The following is a 22,642-nucleotide window of genomic DNA, read 5'->3' on the forward strand; positions in this document are numbered from 1 at the left end:
ACAGAGAGACAGACAGACAGACACAATTCCAAAAATGGTATTTTCAGACTCAGGGTGGTCTAAAACATCGAGATTCATCAAAATCTCGAAATTGAATTTTTGGAGGATACCAATACTTTCCCTATACTTTGTATACGAGAAAGTCAGGGAGGTCTAAACGTCGAAATTCATCAAAATCTCCACATTGAAATTTTGGAGGATTCCAATACTTTCCCTATACTTTGCATACGAGAAAGTCAGGGAGGTCTAAAACGTCGAAATTCATCAAAATCTCAACATCAAATTTTTGGATGATTACAATACTTATATCTTGTATATGAAAAAGTAACAAGCATCACCAAGTTCTAAGTAATGTACATTTGATAAGAGATATTTAATAATCCCATCCATCCATTATCCAACCCGCTATATTCCAACTACAGGGTCACGGGGGTCTGCTGGAGCCAATCCCAGCCAACACAGGGCGCAAAGAAACAAACTCTGGGCAGGGCGCCAACCCACTGCAGGATGCACACACTAGGGACAATTTAGAATTGCCAATCCACCTAGCCTGCATGTCTTTGGACTGTGGGAGGAAACCGGAGCACCCGGAGGAAACCCACGCAGACACGGGGAGAACATGCAAACTCCACGCATGGAGGACCCGGGAAGCGAACCCAGGTCTCCTAACTGTGAGGCGGCAGCGCTACCCACTGCACCACCGTGCCGCCCTTTAATAATTTTATAAAATACATTTCATGCTGATAGCAGTCCTAAAGAACGATAAACACTGAAACATCTGTAATAGACACACACACGCACATTATTCTTACACTTGAAGTACACAATGATTGACTTGCTCAAGACTGAAAAAGAAAGACCCCAATTTAGGAGTTTGGGCTGACCTTTGAGCTCCCCTACATCTTTAGCTCTGCTTTAGGCAACATGGACAAGATGGTGTTCTGCATATTGGATGCAATAGTTTGACCAACAGAATGTAATATGTTACTCATGTCAAATTAGTGAGTAACGCACTGTGATAGATGACCAGGGACCTAGCCCCACCGGGATGCCTGGAAAAGGGAAGGACCACAAGAGGGAGTATCTTCCATGGGATGCAAGAGAGCAGCCACCCTGGATTGCATGGGGGCCACGGGAACAGAGCTAGAAAGCTCAACCTTGTGGGGACCTGTGGCCACCGCCAGGGGGCACCTGGATGGTTCCGGAGCCGTGGACTGCAGTACTTCTGCCACACCAGGAAGTGCTGCAGGATGGTCATCAGGGAGCACCTGGAGCACATCCGGGTGCATTATAAAAGGGGCCGCCTCACTCCATTCAGGGAGCCGGAGTCGGGAGGCATAGGACAGAGCTTGTGAAGAAGAAGTGGAGGCGGCAGAAGAAACAGTAATAGTTAAAGAATGTGAGCACTGTGGGATTTGTGCATTGCATTGTGTTGTGCTGAGGACTAGAAAGTAAAATAAACGTGTGTGTTTGGGACATTCTGAGTCCGTCTCTGTCTGTGTTCCGGGCATCTTCCACAGTACATTATAAATATTCTACCCAAAAATGAGAAACGGACCAGGAGATGAAATGTTTGTCAAACCAGAAATGAGTCCAAACCTTAAAGAACAAACCCATAATCACCAAAGCCTAATCATAAACCAGGGTTGGGAGTTTTAGGAAGATGCCCTGTGTGTGTAGCCTTTACAGCACAGGACTTTGCCACCCATTCACTACACACTTTTTAATGGGTTGACGCCAGATGCATATTCTCATACAAGACTACATTTGGTGTAAACCCTACACTGCACTTTATCAAAAGCACATCATCCCGACCGTAAAGTATGGTGGTGGCAACATTGGGCTCTGGGGATGCTTCTCTGCAGCAGGACCTGGAAGACTTGTGAGGGGAAAACGAATGCAGTAAAATATGGGGAAATCCTGAAAGGAAACCTGATGCCATCTTTATCATCTCGAAAAGGTGGTTTGTTTTTATACGAGGGATGTTCAAAACGTTTCCACACTTTTATATAATTTCGTTGGAAATGGTGAATGTGGGAGGAGTAGTAATTGGGCATTAAAAAGTTGGTATGAAAATTGCATTGCAAATGAAGGTGACTATGTAGAAAAATGGTGTCATTTGTTTTTGAAACTGCTACTAAACAGAGTTAAAAAAAAGTGAGGAAACTTTTTGAACGTCCATCGTAGCAAGATAGCAACTCCAAGTCTAAAGCCAAAGCTATGCAAGAGTAGCTTAAAAACAACAAAGCGGATAGAGGAAGAGAGACAGTCCTGAACTCAAGGCAATCATGGCTGACCAATGCGTCTACTAAATACGGACTTGAAAGGAGTCGATACACACGTGATCAATTATTTGGTGTTTATTTAGATTCCTACTTTCACTGTTGATCAGTGTGAAAAAAAGCCAATTAAATCCACTGAGATTCAAACCATAAAATGTGGGGTGGATACTTTTTATAGACACAGTACATTACAGGTGATGCACATTTTGGATATTCTTATGTTTTATACTGATTTATAAAACCTTTCTGCATAATAGCGCAATATTTGGTATTCTATAGTTCTATTGCTAAGTGATTTGAAAAATTCTCAGTGTGAAAATGCCACTGTATGTAAGACTCAATGCTCCTTGACTTGTAATTCTTTGTTTAAAAAAGAAAAAGTGCCTTATAAAAGACAGTTTGAATCATTACTGCTGTGTAAAATGCTTTGTGAAAAGACTCTCAATGTAAAAAGCTTCTTATTTATCCATAATTAAAGTGGTCTGTGGAGTGTTTTAGTATAAAAAGAGCTATAACAAGACATGACATTAAAAATTTTCACTAAACAATACATAATGAAACTAACAAAAAAAAAACACAGTTTAAAAGAGTCAGCTGGAGTACTTTGTGAAAGTGCTCTTTATGAGAGTTGAAATTTAAATTCTGGGTAGATGTTTATTTCGCCTTGAAGTGTTCCCTTTCTATCGAGGTTATTTTGTGCCTCTGATTACTTCTTCAGATTTTTTTTTAGGGAGAGCACACAGGTGGGAATGAAAACTGTGTTTCCTATTACGCACCAAGAATACATTGCAAATTTCTCACCTGTGGTTTCCAGTTATCCAAAATTGCTCACTTTCTACAAAGAAATATGTAATCTGTCTTCAAATACAGGGACTGCACACTCCTCTGAGATGTTTATTACTACAAAACCACATAAATCTATGCTAATATGGCTTAGACAAGAAAATGTCAGGCTCTGCTTTGTTACACAGACAGACAGACAGACAGACAGACAGACAGACAGACAGACAGACAGACAGACAGATAGATAGATAGATAGATAGATAGATAGATAGATAGATAGATAGATAGATAGATAGATAGATAGATTATGAAAGGCACTATATGACAGATAGATAGATAGATAGATAGATAGATAGATAGATAGATAGATAGATAGATAGATAGATAGATAGATAGATAGATAGATAGATAGATAGATAGATAGATAGATAGATAGATAGATTATAATAAACTACAATAACAACACCACTCAATGTATTACACTGTCTGAAACTATAAAAAATAAAATTCACTCATTCTTCAAAATGGATATAGCCATTATTGGTCAGTCCCCCAGCCGTGCTCGATTGACAGCAGCAGCATCGTAGGTGGATTGCGGCTGATCCTGTTACCTCCCCGTCCCATCCCTGATGATTGTGCTCGATTCACTAAAGAGCAAAAGCACTGACGATCGCGCTTGATTCATGTAATGCTCTGAAGGACCCACTCCCACCAGCCCAACAAGCAACCCCTCCGGCCCCCTCCCCATTTTAACAACCACACTCGATTAACCAAAGGGGACCACCCCACCCACCCTCAAACGATTGCACTAAATTCATGGAGGGGGTCCCCCCTCCTCTGGTGGGTTGCGGACACACAGCATACATACCTGTGCCTTTCATGATGTAGTCAATAGCTCTGTCACTGATGGCTGCTTCACTTGGTTTAATATCCATAAAAGGTTTATTGCCTATTCCCATTGAAACCATTTCTTGCATTCGAAGTTCTATGATGAAAATACAACAACATTAATAAAGGGGATGTAATTAGAGTTAAATACAATAATATTTCAAAATGAAGTAAGATCAAGCTCTTGAAGAAATACAAAGTGCAGTCAAAATGATTACATATGCCCATATCTCCTGGCATTGACAAAACAATAGAAACTTCTTGCCAACAGAATCTGCACATTTAGAAGTTGCACTCTGGTGGGGCTTTTACTACTAAGTGTATAAAGTGTATACTGTAAAATGCAGCTGACATGCCACCCCTACGCTAAGGTGCATACTGCAAAAAGAAGAAAGCAACAATTATGTCCTTGTACTGCACCTCGATTACGTAGGGCTTGCCTCCACAAAATTTTCCCAATTATCGTTGTCCATGCAGCTTTCACTTCTCCAGAACTGGCCTGCAGGATAAAGGTGTCTTGGGATTTCCTCCTGCGAAACCAGATCTCAAAGCGCAGGCCGCTATCACCAACGTTCTCGGTCATGCCAATTTCTGCTGTCTGAAAAAAACAAACAAACAAATATTCAATTCTGTGAGCGCACTCACCCTTTAACATTTTATAACATGGGTCCTATCATGTAGGAGTTTGGAGAAACGTGAAATTAACTTTTAATGAATTTAATGTGTTTAATCACTTCATTATCCACTTTTGGGCGCCATATGGCGCGGTGGTAGTGCTGCTGCCTCGCAGTTTGGAGACCCGGGTTTGCTTCCCAGGTGGAGTTTGTATGTTCTCCCCACATCAGCGTAGGTTTCCTCTGGGTTTTCGGGTTTCCTCCCACAGTCCAAACACATGCAGGTTGGTGATCCTAAATTGTCCCTAGTGTGTGCTTGGTGTGTGGGTGTTTGTGCCCTGCGGTGGGCTGGCGCCCTGCCCAGGGTTTGTTTCCTGCCTTATGCCCTGTGCTGGCTGGGATTGGCTCCAGCAGACCCCTGTGGCCCTGTGTTAGGATATAGGTTTCTGCGTGGGTTTCCTCCCACGGTCCAAAGACATGCAGGTTAGGTGCATTGGCGATCCTAAATTGTTGTTTGGTGTGTGGGTGTGTGTGCCCTGCGGAAGCTTGAATGAACAACTGCCATCTGGTGCTCATGTTTTATACATTTCCCAGTGTTAATTTCCATCTTTTCTTTCACTCATCTTGTTAATTTAAGTCATATTCTAGTACGATTGATAACTTGTTGCTTTAAATCATATTCTTGTATGATTCATAAAAGTGCCTGACACTGTTGCACGCCATGAAGAATGTGGCTTATATTAAAAGTCATTTGGTGACTGAACAAGCAATAGCTGACAAAGGAAAGAAACAATTATTTCCATAACTGGGAATGAACAAATGCACTTTTCCTACCTTGAAAGACTGCTTATAAATGTAGATGTCGTATCCTCCGTCTATCTTTTTTGTTTTGCTGAACAGAATGAGATCCTCGAAAAGGAACACGTGTCTCAGATATTTCTTCCTTCCACACCAGACAATAAATTCATCTTGGCAGCGCAGCTGTCCTTGCTCCTTCAAGTTAACCTGAAATGATTATTTTTTCCACTTTTTAAAATCCATGCATTATATGGAATTAGCAAAGTCTTGAATGTGTTTCTTTGTTCTAACATTTAGTACAAATTGTTTGTGTTTGAGATATTTTTACTGAAGGCCCAGGGCCGTCTTAATGTATGGGCACAATGGGCACTGGCTGGAGACACCAGGAGCATAGGAGCCCACAATACTTCTGATGCCTATGTATGTTTCTGTTTTGCTATCACAACAGGGTCCCCAGTGCACTACTTTACCCCGGGGGCCTATGATGCTGCTAAGATGACCCTGACTGAAGCTCCATTTTTGGAGATGGCGGTGCCAGCTATGTGCGCAGATCCACCCTGAACAATTCCATAGACCTGCCTGTAGCTCCTGGTCCATTCCATCTGTGCGCCTTTCTTAGCCTGTGGCAGTCGTATGATGGAAGGACAGCAGACATAAAAATAGTGAGTTGCTCAAGCATTAGCTTTCTCATTTATTGAAGCCATTAAGAAAGTAACAGAATGTGAGGTTATATAGCGCCTTGATGTGTGGAGTACAAGTCCAAGAAGGTTCTGCTCAAGCTTTATAACACACTGGTGAGGCCTCATCTGGAGTACTGGGTGCAGTTTGGGTCTCCAGGCTACAAAAAGGACATAGCAGCACTAGAGAAGGTCCAGAGGAGAGCAACTAGGCTGATTCCAGGGCTACAGGGGATGAGTTATGAGGAAAGATTAAAAGAGCTGAGCCATTTATAGTTTAAGGAAAAGAAGATTAAGAGGAGACCTAACTGAAGTGTTTAAAATTATGAAGGGAATTAGTCCAGTGTATCGAGACGGTGACTTTAAAATGAGTTCATCAAGAACACAGGGACACTGCTGGAAACTTGTTGAGGGTAAATTTCACACAAACATTAGGAAGTTTGTCTTTATGCAAAGAATGACAGACACTTGGAATAAGCTACCAAGTAGTGTAGTAGACAGTAGGACTTTAGGGACCATCAGAACTCAACTTGATGTTATTTTGGAAGAATTAAGTGGACAGGACTGACAAGTTTGTTGGGCTGAATGGCCTGTTCTTGTCCGGATTGTTCTAATGTTCTAATTTGTACTACACAGAAGGCCACAAGTCATGGAGCTACAACAAATGGCACAAATTCTTCTTGAGTAATGAGTCCAAATTGGAAATATTTGGTTAACAAATAGATAGATAGATAGATAGATAGATAGATAGATAGATAGATAGATAGATAGATAGATAGATAGATAGATAGATAGATAGATAGATAGATAGATAGATAGATAGATACTTTATTAATCCCAAGGGGAAATTCACATACTATAATATTATATGTATACACATACATATTTATTCACATATATAAATATGCCAGTATATTAGAAGTAGAGTTGCATAGAAGTACGGTGATGCTGGTATGTAACCGCATGTGAAACATCTCCTTGGTCTGGTGGCCCATTTCTGACAAGAGTGTGGCATTCTGGTCAAAATAAATGGAATGATGCCTTCCAAGAGTGTAAAGAGGTTTTATTTCATCATATATGTCTACGCTGTTCTTGCAATTTCTGGTTTCACAAAGACAAACTGGAACATTCTGGGCATCCATGCAGGGATCCCAGCCTGCGTTGGCTGCTATCTAGCGTCTTGGGGAAACAAAGGCCTGTGTAAGTTATCTCCTCGTGTGCTTCCAGGTTGAGGGTCTTCTGGCTGTCCTTCACAGCGGTGTGTACAAAGGGCAGGGTCTTAATCAGTACATACATGCTTATGACTCGAACTTATTGGGAATTTCCTAATTCACTTAAACTCTGATCCCCATCATGAATGGGGTTCAACAGCCTACCCACACTTCTTAGCGCCAGGTAGACACACATCAATCCACTGAGTGAAGCACTCATGCAGCCCCAGATATACAGTATCTAAGGGAATCACAGACCCATTATTAGTCAATCTCACATGCTGCACTGCTACATGAAAGGCCTTTTGGAATTTATTTTTCTGCTGTGCATTTCTGTGAATACACACCCCATAATTCTGTCCCCGCCACTACGAGGACCTTCTCCGCGAAGATCTGCAATTCGACCACGGGTGTCACAAAATGGGTTACACTTATATAATAGGAGATAAGTGAAATCAAAGGAATCGGAATGCCGCGGAGAGTGAGGATTTACTGAATTTAATGACTTTGAATTATAGTTTCTCTTTTTTGGATTTAGATGACAGATGAGATGGATCCTCTGGTTTAGGAAGATGGCTTTGGCTCTGACTTATATTTCATCTCGTAGTCTCTGCATTATAATTCGTCAGTTGGATGTGGCAGCACGACGCAGCACACTAGATATTAATTATTAATCACACTGCAGCGTTCACTGTTGTAAAAGAAGACAAAAGCTCTCACATCACATCCACGTATAGCATCCATGGCTAGGAGGTCATTGCCATGGCGTAGCTGGAACTTCACCATCTCTTCAGCCGCACGGAGGTCGTCCAGTTCCTGCTCCTGTGACTTGCTGCACTCTTTAATCATGTCCTTGAGTAACAGGGCATATTTGCTCATCCGCTGAATCGGCTTCAGGAGGTAAGAGGCCAAGTCCATCTTGTCACCAAGCTCTAGCTGTTTGTTCTGTTACAAGCAATAAAACAACAACTATGTGTTACTCAAACCAAGTGTTTTAGAGAAAGGAAATAGAAGAGAAGGAAGAAGATCGACGAGAAGCTGACAGTTTCGTTTTTATACAAATGTGGAAACAAATGAGTTGAGCCTTAATTATTTTAGTCACAATGTTACCCCCACGTTTGCCCCCCTTATCATTGGCTCTTATCTAATTACTCATCTCTTCAGGATTCCTCTTCATTCTTGGCCTGTGTATGTCTCCTATCATCACTGACTGCTGTTTGTCAACATGATGTCCATTTGTACAAATGTTGTTCTTTGTTCCACATTCCCGAATGTAAGATTAACCACCGCTATGTGTTGTTATATTGTCACATTTATTGTCTTAATATGACTTGAGTAAAAATCATTAAGTTTGCTGATGACACCACCATCATCATTGGACTGATCACTAATGGAAATGAAATAGCATAGAGAATGGAGGTGACTTGTGTTTTCACTTCTTCTTCTTCTTCTTCCAGCTGCTCCCGTTAGGGGTTGCCACAGCGGATCATCTTCTTCCATATTGTCCTATCCTCGTCATCTTGTTCTGTTACACCCATCACCTGCATGTCCTCTCTCATAACATCCATAAACCTTCTCTTAGGCCTTCCTCTTTTTCTTTTGCCTGGCAGCTCTATACTTAGCATCCTTCTCCCAATATACCCAGCATCTCTCCTCTGCACATGTCCAAACCAATGTAATCTCACCTCTCTGACTTTGTCTCCCAACCGTCCAACCTGAGCTGACCCTGTACTCATTCCTAATTCTATCCATCCTCGTCAAACCCAATATAAATCTTAGCATCTATAATTCTCCCACCTCCACTAAGATGACATGGTAGTAAAAATTCTTCTTCTTCTTTTGGCTGCTCCCATTAGGGGTCACCACAGTGGATCATCTTCTTCCATATCTTTCTCTCCTCGTCATTTTGCTCTGTTACACCCATCACCTGCATGTCCTCTGTCATAACATCCATAAACCTTCTCTTAGGCCTTCCTCTTTTCCTCTTCCCTGGTAGCTTTATCCTTAGCATCCTTCTCCCAATATACCCAGCATCTCTTGTCTGCACATATCCAAACCAACGCAATCTCACCTCTCTCTGACTTTGTCTCCCAACCATCCAACTTGAGCTGACCCTCTAATGTCCTCATTTCTAATCCTGTCCATTCTCGTCACACCCAATGCAAATCTTAGCATCTTTAACTCTGCCACCTCCAGCTCTGTCTCCTGGATTCCAACAAATAGTTGAAGTTGGAGTCGGGTGTGGAGGATGGATGAAGCTTACCTGCGAGGAGTGGAGTAGGGTGAGGAGGAGGTGAAGCAGAACAAGAAGAAGAAGAAGAAGAAATACGGAGGAGAGAAGAATTTATTGCAGGGATTCCCAGACTCGGTCCTGTGAACCCACTGTGGCTGCGGGTTTTTGTTCCAACCAACTTCTGTTTCTAATTGAACTCCTGGGCTAATTAAGTAAACTGTTATTTCCAAGATTCTGTGTTTTGGGAACAATATAGAAATTAGAAAACTAAGTTTGGTAAAAATATATATATATATTAAAATGTGCTAAGTTAAGGGTTCTCAAAGTCGGTCCTGGGGGCCCACTGTGGCTGCAGGTTTTTGCTTCAACCGGATTCATAATCAGTGACGACTGATAACACTGATCTCAATTAATTAGCTGGTATTTGTTTTCTCTTCTCTTATTCTACATTAAGAAAGAACCGAGGCATGATTTTTACATTTATAAGACATTTAGAAATATTTCCATTTTTACTATAGATCTAAATGCTCAACTCTCTTTTGTTGATTTCATTATATTTTGCCCTTTCTCTTTGCAGTTTGCTCCCTTTATTGAATCTCATTAATCCATCCATCCATCCATCTTCCAACCCGCTGAATCCAAACACAGGGTCATGGGGGTCTGCTGGAGCAAATCCCAGCCAACACAGGGTACAAGGCAAGAACCAATCCAGGCCAGGGTGCCAACCCACCGCAGGACACACACAAACACACCAAGCACGCACTAGGGCCAATTTAGAATCACCAATCCACCTAACCTGCATGTCTTTGGACTGTGGGAGGAAACCCACGCAGACACGGGGAGAACATGCAAACTCCACGCAGGGAGGACCCGGGAAGCGAACCCAGGTCTCCTAACTGCGAGGCAGCAGCGCTACCACTGTGCCACCGTGCTTCCCATGTCTCATTAATGATAATTAAAAACAAGCAGAGCACACACGCTGGCAAACAACACTGAATAATGAAAGGCTGCAACTACTTTAGCATCAGATACACTAATTAGTACATCCATCCATCCATTTTCCAACCCGCTGAATCCGAACACAGGGTCACGGGGGTCTTCTGGAGCCAATCCCAGCCAACACACGGCACAAGGCAAGAACCAATCCCAGGCAGGGTGCCAACCCACCGCAGGACACACCCACCCACACACCAAGCACACACTAGGGACAATTTAGAATCGCCAGTTCACTTAACCAGCATGTCTTTGGACTGTGGGAGGAAACCGGAGCGCCCGAAGGAAACCCACGCAGACACGGGGAGAACATGCAAACTCCACGCAGGGAGGACCCGGGAAGCAAACCCAGGTCTCCTAACTGCGAGGCAGCAGCGCTACCACTGCGCCACCGTGCTGCCCGTGTCTCATTAATGCTAATTAAAAACAAGCAGAGCACACACGCTGGCAAACAACACTGAATAATGAAAGGCTGCAACTACTTTAGCATCAGATACACTAATTAGTACATAATGGATTAATTAAACAATTAGAACACCCGAAAAAAGAGAATGAAAATGAAGATGAAAATATTGTTAAAAAGAAAACAAAATGCATTATTCTCATATAAGTGTTTGATACATTTTAATATATATATTTTTTACCAACTGCGGTGGGTTGGCATCCTGCCCGGGATTGGTTCCTGCCTTGTGCCCTGTGTTGGCTGGGATTGGCTCCAGCAGACCCCCGTGACCCTGTGTTCGGATTCAGTGGGTTGGAAAATGGATGGATGGATGGATTTTTTACCAAAGTTAGTTTTCTAATTTCCGTATTGTTCCCAAAACACAGAAATAACAGTTCACTTAATTAGTCCAGGAGTCCAATTAAAAACAGAAGCTGGCTGGAAAAAAAATCTGCAGCCACAGGGGGTCCCCAGGACCGAGTTTGGGAATCCCTGATTTATTGTATCATAATGTCTACAAGGAGCCTGTGTTTAAAGGTACAGGTACAATAAGTCATATATTTGACCCTGGGACTTTTGTCTGTGAGGTTGTGCCAGGGGTTTGTGGTGCTCTTATGCCCCCTACAGGTCATACAATCCATGTACTTTCATGAATCATTTAACCTGCCACCATGCCATTTTAACTACCTAGCAAAAAGGTGTTGAAAACTATTTGAAAAGTCGATTATACCAGGGTAGTGTGAAGGTTTTTGATTTACAAAATAAATAAAAGAAAAAATTAGGAAAGAGAGAAGGATGATGCAGCAGAAGATAATGGAATTGTGTGAAGTCAGATAATCTTCTCAAGCTGCACTCACCCGGAAGAATCCATTGATGTGACTGGCAAGAAGAGCATCAGACTGAGGTTTGTTCTTGCTGTACAAAGCATACATCCCAAATTGCTCCTCCTTTAAAAAAAATAAAATATAAATAAAACAAAGAGTAAGAAGAAGAAGAATGGGACATTTTTGTATTTCCCTATTAATTAATTAGCTATGAAATAATATACAAACTATCCCAAAGCTGACATTAGGTTAACGGCGGTACATCCTTCCAGTGTGACTGTAGTGAGATTGGGGACAGGGCTCTGTTTGTGGCCAGCAAGACCCATTTCTACATGTGAGTGTGCCCTCCGATGGCACCAAATCCAGAGTTGTTCTGTGGCAGACACAAACAAAATTGTTGAGGACCCAAGCGGCTGTACCAGGCCAAGGGGACGCCAACATAACACCTGGCTGCGGCGGATAGAGGGTCAGTTCCGGAGGGAGGGACTGGACCGCATGTCTGCCTGGGGGTGTTGCCAATGTGGATTCCGAGCTGTTTCATCGTCTGGTGGGTGCGGAAACGCACAGTACCAGTGCATACACCCCAACCTGACCTGACCTAACTTTGCATTAAAGCTAGACGAGAACACGCCATTCAGCCCAACAAAGCTCGCCAGTCCTACCCACTTAATTCTTCCAAAATTACATTAAGTTGAGTTTTGAAAGATCCTAAAGTTCTACTGTTCTACTTAGTAAAATTCTTATTCACCTGTTTAAGTGACATTGTGGTGCCTGCATGTTGAATTTGTCACCATCAAAGGCAGATACAGTAAGTTGTGAAGTAACTAGTCCAATTCAGAATGCTAGAGCACTCTGAAGAGATGATGCGTGTCTAAGTCTAAGTGTCCCAACCTGCTAAATCCTAACACAGGGTCACGGGGGTATGCTGGAACCAATCCCAGCCAGCACAGGGCGCAGGGCAGGAACAAACCCCGGGCAGGGCCCCACACACACCCACACACCAAGCACACACTTAGGACAATTTAGGACTGCCAATGCACCTAACCTGCATGTTTTTGGACTGTGGAAGGAAACCAAAGTACCCGGAGGAAACCCACGCAGAAACGGGGAGAACATGCAAACTCCATGCAGGGAAGTGAACCCAGGTCTCCATACTGCGAGGCAGCAGCGCTACCATTATGCCACTGTGCCGCCCGCGTGTTTTATTCAACTGTCTTTTCTAACTAACATCTACTAATACCATGATAGTGCCATTCAACATATTATCCCCTGTTCCCGAATGGGCCACACTGAACTTACATGTCTGAGAAAGCAGCTGCTGGCAAGCAGTGGACATTCGGCAGATTGCTCCAGTTCTTGAAGGAAATACTGGCTGTGGAAATCATAGAGCTTTTCCAGATTTCCAAATATGATGTTTCGCTTCCCTCTCAGGTCCTGGGGCAGGTCCATTCTCTCCATCTCTGGGTAGTAATTTTCAATGATGTAACCCAGAGACCTGACGTATTCTCTCTCTGTCATGATCATTTCATCCATGATGTGCTGAAGCCTGTTGCTGTGGAGGTTGACAAGTAACAATTATAATAGTGACAATAATTCTTTACATTTATATAGCGCTTTTCTCACTACTCAATGCGTGGGGAGCCACTTCAACCACCACTAACATGCAGCATTCACCCAGACGATGCAATGGCGGCCATTTTGTGTCAGTATGCTGACCACACATCACACTATTAGGTGGCGAAAGGGTGAGAGGGATAGCCAATTAGAGACAGGTGGTGATTAGGGGGCCAGAATGACTGGGCTGTGGTGGGCAATTGATCCAGGACACCGGGATACTCCCTACTCTTTTCAAAGGATGCCCAGGAATCTTTTAGGATCACAGAGAGTGAGCACCTCCATTAGGCATCTCATCTGAAGGACAGCACCATTTTTACAGCACAGTGTCTCCCTCATTGCACTGGGGCTCTGGGATACATAGAGTAGGTGTCCCCTGAAGCAGCAACCCAAGCTTTTCCTAGATGTTCTCCTATTCAAGTACTGGCTGGAACCAAACATGCTTAGCTTCAGGTGGGTTACCCGTTCTGATGTATATTTTTTATCCGATGGAAGAAAAAATATTGGTTTGAAAAATCCATTTATTTTATGAACCCATTCATCAGTTTTCTGTAATTGCTTAATTAACTCAAATTTAAGGTACTTTACAGTATATCCTGGAGGGGTTTGGCACAAGACTGGTGCCAACACCCTGGATGAGGACCCAGCTCATTGTACTGCATCCGCTGTGCAGTAAGGAATTTTAAATAAGAAGAGAATTGGGAGAAATCGCAAAGTCAAAATAACAAGCCAAAGGTCAGAACCGTGAAGACATAAAATAAAGAAATAAAGCTTAACATGTGAATCAGACATCAAAATTGGGATACGGTAGTGGATTTCATAGCCAAAAGGGGGCAAGTAACCAGAGTAAAACTGAGCAGACATTAAATAAAGTTAAAGAAACGATAAAGAATTTGTAACCAGAAAATATCAATTCGAATGATCACTAAAGGTCTTTCTTAAGATATCTGATTTCTCAGATGATCAGGAATCTTTATATAGTCATGTTGTCGATGACACACTCGAAACGTATAGCAACCTTCATCAAAAATACAATACAGAGCCACGGGAGAACATACACTCACTGGCCACTTTATTAGGTACATCTGTTCAACTGCTTGTTAACACAAATATCTAATCAACCAATCACATGGCAGCAACTCATGCATTTAGGTCATTGTCAGATAACCCGCTGAAGATCAAACCGAGCATCAGAATGAGGAAGAAAGGTGACTGAAGTGACTTTGAACGTAGCATGGCTGTTGGTGCCAGTCGGGCTGGTCCGAATATTTCACAAACTGCTGATCTACTGAGATTTTCACGCACAAACATCTCTAGGGTTTACAAAGAATGGTCTGAAAAATGGAAAATATCCAGTGAGTGGCAGTTCTCTAGGTGACAATGCTTTGTTGATGCCAGAGGTCAGATGAGAATGGCCAGACTGGTTTGAGCTGATAGAAAGGCAACAGGAGCGCAAATAAGCACTCGTTACAACTGAGGTGTGCAGAAGAGCATCTCTGAACACACAACACGTCAAACCTTGAAGCAGGTGGGCTACAGCAGCAGGAGACCACACCGGGTGCCACTTCTGTCAGCTAAGAACAGGCAACTGTGGCTACAATTCACACGGACTGAACAAAATTGTACAACAGAAGATTGGAAAAATGTTGCCTGGTCTGATGAGTCTCGATTTCTGCTGAAATATTCAAATGGTAAGGTCAGAATTTGGCATCAACAACATGAAAGCACAGATCCATCCTGCCTTGTATTAACGGTTCAGGCTGGTACTGGTGCTGTTTTAATGGTATGGGGAATATATTTCCTTGCACACTTTGTTGCCCCTTAATACCAACTGAGCATTGTTTAAATACCACAGCCTTCCTGAGTATTGTTGCTGACCATGTCCATCTCTTTATGTCCCAACCCTAACCCTAACCCTAACCCTAACCCTAACTACAAAGAGGACTATTTAATTTATGTTAGGTAGAATGCCCAGAGGGGACTGGGCGGTCTCGTGGCCTGGAACCCCCTACAGATTTTATTTTTTGGTCCAGCTTTCTGGAGTTTTTTTTGTTTTTTTCTGTCCACCCTGGCCATCGGACCTTACTCCTTTTCTATGTTAACTAATGTTGCCTTATTTTAATTTCTTATTTTGTCTTTTATTTTTCTTTTCTTCATTATGTAAAGCACTTTGAGCTACTTTTTGTATGAAAATGTGCTATATAAATAAATGTTGTTGTTGTTGTTTATGACTGCAGTGTACCCATCTTCTGATGGTTACTTCCAGCAGGATGTCACAAAGCTCAAATCACCTCAGACTGGTCTCTTGAACATGACAACGAGTTCCCTGTACTCAAATGGCCCCCACAGTCACCAGATCTCAATCCAATAGAGCACCTTTGGGATGTGGTGGAACGGGAGATTCGCATCATTGATGTGCAGCTAACAAATCCGCAGCAACTGCTTGATGTTATCATGTCAATATGGACCACAATCCCTCCCTGAGAAATGTTTCCAGCACATTGAATAACCAATGCCATAAAGAATTACAGCAAAAGGGGGTCTAACCCGGTATTAGCAAGGTGTACCTAATAAAGTGGCTGGTGAGTGTGTAGTTCATTTTCAGCATTGTTAAAATACTTTGAAATAAAACAAACATAACATTTGTTTTCAAAATCCTGAAAACAATATTAAAATAATTTAAAAGACCACAGAACAGACAGAGGAAATGAAAGTCGCCAGCCAAACCCCTGATACCCATCATACAGAACATTCACAAATATGAATTGACGTTGGCCACTCAAACCATTTGACTCCTTGACTGCCGAAGAGGTAAATATATTCCTGATACCATTGCAAAATCAGGGTGTTATTTTAATTTACTAATTCAGTAATTATGTTGTTTTTAATCAAAACTTGCAATAAAAATGTATTTTCTCTAAAAAAAAAAAATCATTTTTGAGTTACCTCGACGTTGGCACATAAACAAAAAATTCTTTGGGCATGGCAGTCAGCTGTCTGATAATATGGGCTAGGAAATGGTTAGAAATTGTGATTTCCTAATCGTCACTTTAACCCCCGACCTTAACAAATCAACTGCACAACCGATGCCCTTCGACAGATTTGTGTTACCTGTTTGGTTTGTTGTCATCTGCATGTCTGCAATGCACGCTGGGAGGCGATGACAAACTGCGACTCCTGCTGAGGTGTGGACTGTTAACACCTGCTCGGTGGGTCTTTTTGTCACCCGAGATGTTGTTGCCGATTTCCAGGCCTTTAATATAAACTCCCGTGAATCCCAGAGGGCTGATTTCTCCATGGCTTGTGTCTCTTTGCGACAGATCATAGCTTAGAGTTTTTTTCATGATCTTCTTCAGTGGATGTTTCCTCTGACGAGAGACGGGCGAGCACAGAGGCTCGGATTGACAAGATACAGAGAAAGAATCAACAGTACAATCGCTGTCAGTGTCATCAAACACCGATGCTGACTTGATATATCGCTCCGGATCAGGAAACAAGAGGCTGCTTTGTGAGTTTCTGTTGACATCACTTTCGTCCATTTGACAAGTAGTCTGTATTTCTGCACTATTGTTGTTGTCTACATTTTGCCCATGCATCTGAGTCATGTCCACATGATTAAAATCCCCACAAGTCTTTTCGCTGCTCCCATCGATCGAGTAGCCTTTAGGGAGCTCTGAGGACCTGGACAAAATTTCTTCCAGCTCCTGACGTACAGTCTGACATTTCATCCAGTGTGAATTCCACTGTTTCATCTCCTTGGTACTGTTCAGGTTTAACACCATTTCATTCAGCTTGTGGAAGTTTTCTGGTGAAAATTTGGCGGCCTCTCTGTGGAAGCTGTGCAAAGTGCGAAGAGCTGTAAGGGATGGCATGGTGGAGTCCTTTTCTGCACTCATTTGCGTCAAGTAATCCTGGCAATGCTCAATCCATCGGTTTGCCTGTAAAGAACGTAATAAAAAACAGTTAGTCAAATTTCAAAAAACCAGGATCACCTTGTGCAGATGTTCCAGAGATGCCACAAATGGGATGGGGTTGTTGTGTCAGACTGAAGATAAAGAGAGAAAAAGAGTGTGATTGCTATGGATTAATTAGAAATGTCTGATGTGAACCACAAGAAGGTTATGGTTAAGGTTTCTTTATTTAGTCATGTTTACACAGGAAAACATGAAATTTGCCTTCTCAGTTGCATCTAATAACAGACAGAATGAAATAAAACAGACAAATAGAAACAAGACAGGTTAAGGTAAGGCAGTTAGATAATACATATTTACACCAAAAAAAAAAAAAGTTACAGGATATATATCCAACCCTTAATCATTATCTCCGATATTTCTTATTGAAAAGTCGTACGGCACTAGGAAGACAGGAGCTTCTGGAGCAATTTGTGTGGGTTTTCAAAGCGACTCTCCTTCCTGATTTACTGAACTTTAGTTCTACATGTAATGGATGACTGTCATCAGTTGAGATGATTTCCAGTTTCTTTAACATTGCCCTCTGACACACACACACACACACGAGTCAAATCATCTACATCAGCCCCAATAACTTTAGCTGCATACTTTGTAATCTTCTAGAGCTTTTTGAGTTTTGGTTTATCAGACTATTCAACCAAGTTCAAGCACTTTATTGTCATTGTGTAACACAACGAAATTACTTTTTGTGACAGCCCCGAGGTGCATTTAAAGAAAAGTCAAATAATTCCAAATATGTCTTATACAGTGTTAAGTGATCAAGTAACCAGAGCAAATTATTATTATTGCTCAAAGTACAGCAGCATAAATTGTTATTGCACCTGTTAATGAATAGTAAATTACATATTCTACAGTATATTGTATTACATTACATTAGTATATTTTCTCTAAAAAAACCAGGCAATGAAACTGAAAGTGATCACAGACTGGATCATACTGCGATAAGAGGACAACATGAGGTCCTTGTCTACTTTAAATAGTTTGAGTTTATGGAGGAGAAATAAGCACTGGTTGCATTTAGAAAATAATTTTTTTTTTGTATTTGTATTCCAGTTAAGATTGTTATCTAGGTAAGTTCCTAAGTATAGGTTAGGTTAGGTTTAGGTTTCTTTATTTAATCATGTTTACACAGGAAAACATGAAATTTGCCTTCTCAGTTGCATCTAATAACAGGTAACAGACAGAATGAAATAAAACAGACAAATAGAAATAAGAAAGGTTAAGGTAAGGCAGTTAGATAAAACATATTTATACCAAAAAAAAGGTAACAGGATATATATCAAAACCTTAAACATTATCTCCGATATTTCTTATTGAAAAGTCGTATGGCACTAGGAAGAAAGGAGTTTCTGGAGCGATTTGTGTGGGTTTTCAAAGCAACTATCCTTCCTGATTTACTGAAGTTTAGTTCTACATGTAATGGATGTCTGTCATCAGTTGAGATGATTTCCAGTTTCTTCAGCATTGCCCTCTGACACACACTAGTCAAATCATCTACATCAGCCCCAATAACTTTAGCTGCATACTTCGTAATCTCCTGGAGCTTTTTTGAGTTTTGGTTTGTCAGACTATTAAACCAGGCAATGAAACTGAAAGTGATCACGGACTGGATCATACTACGATAGAAGGACAACATGAGGTCCTTGTCTACTTTAAATAGTTTGAGTTTATGGAGGAGAAATAAGCGCTGGTTGCATTTAGAAAATAATTTTTTTGTATTTGTATTCCAGTTAAGATTGTTATCTAGGTAAGTTCCTAAGTATTTATATTCATTCACTATTTCTACCTCCTCTCCCAGAACTACAATAGGTGAACATACAGATTTCTGTCTCTTAAAATCAAATATAATTTATTTTGTCTTTTTTACATTCAGAGTGAGAGAGTTTTTGTTGCACCAGTTTACCATACAGTCCACCTGATTTAGATAGTGGCTTTCATCCTCCCCAGATATGCATCCTATGATCATGGTGTCATCAGCATACTTGATAATGGAGCAGTGGTCATTGTTCTGTCTCAGATCACTTGTGTACAGAGTAAACAGTAATGGTGAGAAGACACAGCCCTGCGGACTTCCTGTGTTTGAATGAATGACAATTGAAAAAGTGTCCTGAACTTTAACTGTCTGTCAACGGTTTAAAAGAAAGTGTAATAAATGGGTTTACATTCATACTGTTCAATTTCCCAGTCAGTATATGAGGCTGTATAGTATAGAACGCTGAAGAAAAATCCAAAAATAGTGCTCTGACATATGAACCACGCTGATCAAGAAAGGTGTTGATTTGATGTAAGATAACAAGCAGAACATCTTCCACACTTCTGTTTGCACAATAAGCAAATTGACTGTTGTCTTGAGAAGACTTTGTCTCTGTCATTAAAATGTTTTTCACTAAATCTTCAAAGCATTTCATTGGAATAGATGTAAGTGCCACTGGTCTGGGATTTACTTCTAAATAAAAAGACCAAAGAAATGATATTTGATTTTAAGAGACAGAAATCTGTATGTTCACCTATTGTAGTTCTGGGAGAGGAGGTAGAAATAGTGAATGAATATAAATACTTAGGAACTTACCTAGATAACAATCTTAACTGGAATACAAATACAAAAAAAATATTTTCTAAATGCAACCAGCGCTTATTTCTCCTCCATAAACTCAAACTATTTAAAGTAGACAAGGACCTCATGTTGTCCTTCTATCGCAGTATGATCCAGTCCGTGGTCACTTTCAGTTTCATTGCCTGGTTTAATAGTCTGACAAACCAAAACTCAAAAAAGCTCCAGCAGATTACGAAGTATGCAGCTAAAGTTATTGGGGCTGATGTAGATGATTTGACTAGTGTGTGTCAGAGGGCAATGCTAAAGAAACTGGAAATCATCTCAACTGATGACAGACATCTATTACATGTAGAACTAAACTTCAGTAAATAAGAAAGGATAGTTGCTTTGAAAACCCACACAAATCGCTCCAGAAACTCCTTTCTTCCTAGTGCCATACGACTTTTCAATAAGAAATATCAGAGATAATGTTTAAGGTTTTGATATATATACTGTTATCTTTTTTTTTTTTTGTATAAATATGTTTTATCTAACTGCCTTACCTTAACCTTTCTTATTTCTATTTGTCTGTTTTATTTCATTCTGTCTGTTACCTGTTATTAGATGCAACTGAGAAGGCTGTGTAAACATGACTAAATAAAGAAACCTTAAACCTAAACCTAAATCGGAGTGGTCTTCCCTAGAGTTTCTCGTATACTCAGATATGGGGATGGATATTTGAGGAGTAAACCGCAAGACAATAATTATATTTTTATATTAATTATTATATTATATATAAATATATTATAAATATATATTATCACCCTAATTGTGTGAATTTCCCCTTGGGATTAATAAAGTATCTATCTATCTATCTATCTATCTATCTATCTATCTATCTATCTATCTATCTATCTATCTATCTATCTATCTATCTATCTATCTATCTATCTATCTATCTAAGTAAAGTTGAATAAATCAGACTCTGCAACTGCATGAATAAAAGGTAAAGTACCACTTCTGGTTAGCAGAAATAGCTCAAAAGTTGATAGAAATCTACATAATACTTGTATGCTAAATTTGATTGACCTAAGTGAAAGCGTACTCAAGTTATCGCATACCCACACACACACAGACAGACAGACACATAAACATAATTCAAATAATGGTATTTTCGGACTCAGAGAGGCCTAAAATGTTGAGATTCCTCAAAATCTCAAAAGGAATTATTGGAGGATTCCAATACTTTCCTTATACTTCATATACAAGACAGTAACGGAGGACTTAAACATCGAGATTCATCAAAATCTCGACATCAAATCTTTGGACGATTACAATACTTTCCCTATACTTTGTATACGAGAAAGTAAAAACAAGGTAAATATGTGATTGGGGAAAAAAAAGTATTTTAATTCAAGCAAAAGACAAACTCATTATAACAGACATGGTCAAGACATGGATAAACAATAATCTGGCAGCTATGTTTGAAACATGAGGAGAATACTGTAATCAGAAATATGCAGTGGAAGGACAAAACCAAAAGTAACACTAAGTTTTCTTGAACAAAGGAAATGTGAAGTACCCAATGAGTTTATCCAAAAATGAGGATAGTTTCATGCCACCATCTCAATACAGTCACGTCAAACTTAATGATGGCATATGGTTTCAACCAGTGCGTCGTCGGTCAGCTTTGGCATTAAACGCATTGATGTATATGGGGGGGGGGGGGGGTGCATCTGCGTCTGATGTCATTTTTGCCACGCTGACAAACCAAGCTGTGTGTCAACAACACACAGTGACGTGCCTTTGTGTAATTTTTGCAGTGATGATACATCAAGCACACACTTGACTTGACGTAACCTAATCTAAGCTAACCTAACCTCAAGTAAGTTAACCTAACATCAGCATAATATATACATCACATAAATTAATAATAATTATTGAACCACAATAATAATAATACCATCCATCCATCCATTATCCAACCTGCTATATCCTAACTACAGGGTCACAGGGGTCTGCTGGAGCCAATTCCAGCCAACACAGGGCGCAAGGCAAGAAAGAAACCCCAGGCAGGGCGCCAGCCCACCGCAGTAATAATAATACATTAAAAAATAATATTCATTCTGTAATATGACCACTTACAATGGTGTTCCAACAGTACCCAATTTTATTAATTGTATCTCTATGGAATCTCCATCGTTAAAGCACAATGGATGTTGCTAACTGAGTCATGACTGCATATTGTCATCAGAGGACCTCCACACAAGCTCAGATGAATTATATAGTAACCTGCCAAGACGAGAGGGGGTGCTGCCGCTAACCTTGCCTTCTCCTTCTTTCCCCACAGCAGCGAGAAGCCACCCAGTGAAGGCATTTGACCCCGCTCCTTCCGGTCCAGCCGCCATAAAGCCCCAGGTGTCTTGGAAGGAGGTGTCCACTGGATGGATCTCCATTAGTGGTAACTACAATTGACTCTTCCTGTTTAGTGAATTTCTGCGTACTGGACACATGACAAACTGTGTTATTTCTTTTCTTTTGCTTTTTTTTTGCAGTCTGCGGACAGTAACAGGGACAACCAGGTTGGCACCCCAACCTCTCTTTTGCTGTCTGGGACACCTGTCATTGCCACACCCATCCACAATGTATAAAGTGATAAGACATCCATGTCCTTGCCTGGGCACAGTGTCATCCTACGTCCAATGAACAATGGCAAATGTGCAGCGTAAGATAGTAAACTGTGTGGCGTACGTCCATGCGTCACATAATCCAACGTCAA

At 41.0% G+C, this 22,642-nt stretch overlaps 1 protein-coding gene across 2 annotated transcripts in view; it reads right to left on the reverse strand.

The window, feature by feature from the left end:
* LOC114663495 (pleckstrin homology domain-containing family G member 4B-like) overlaps positions 1-22,642 on the reverse strand; it is a 173,558-nt gene that overhangs the window by 17,908 nt on the left and 133,008 nt on the right. For both annotated transcript variants that reach the window (XM_051935729.1, XM_028817258.2), the window contains exons 14-20: positions 16,471-17,297; positions 13,045-13,297; positions 11,779-11,868; positions 7,974-8,198; positions 5,402-5,572; positions 4,374-4,551; positions 3,934-4,050 (exon numbers count right to left, since the gene is read on the reverse strand). In XM_051935729.1, the coding sequence (XP_051791689.1) occupies positions 3,934-4,050; positions 4,374-4,551; positions 5,402-5,572; positions 7,974-8,198; positions 11,779-11,868; positions 13,045-13,297; positions 16,471-17,297 (1,861 nt within the window). The remainder of the gene's footprint in view (positions 1-3,933; positions 4,051-4,373; positions 4,552-5,401; positions 5,573-7,973; positions 8,199-11,778; positions 11,869-13,044; positions 13,298-16,470; positions 17,298-22,642) is intronic.

This window comes from Erpetoichthys calabaricus, chromosome 13 (genome assembly GCF_900747795.2).
Source record: "Erpetoichthys calabaricus chromosome 13, fErpCal1.3, whole genome shotgun sequence".
In the NCBI taxonomy this organism is placed as follows: domain Eukaryota; kingdom Metazoa; phylum Chordata; class Cladistia; order Polypteriformes; family Polypteridae; genus Erpetoichthys; species Erpetoichthys calabaricus.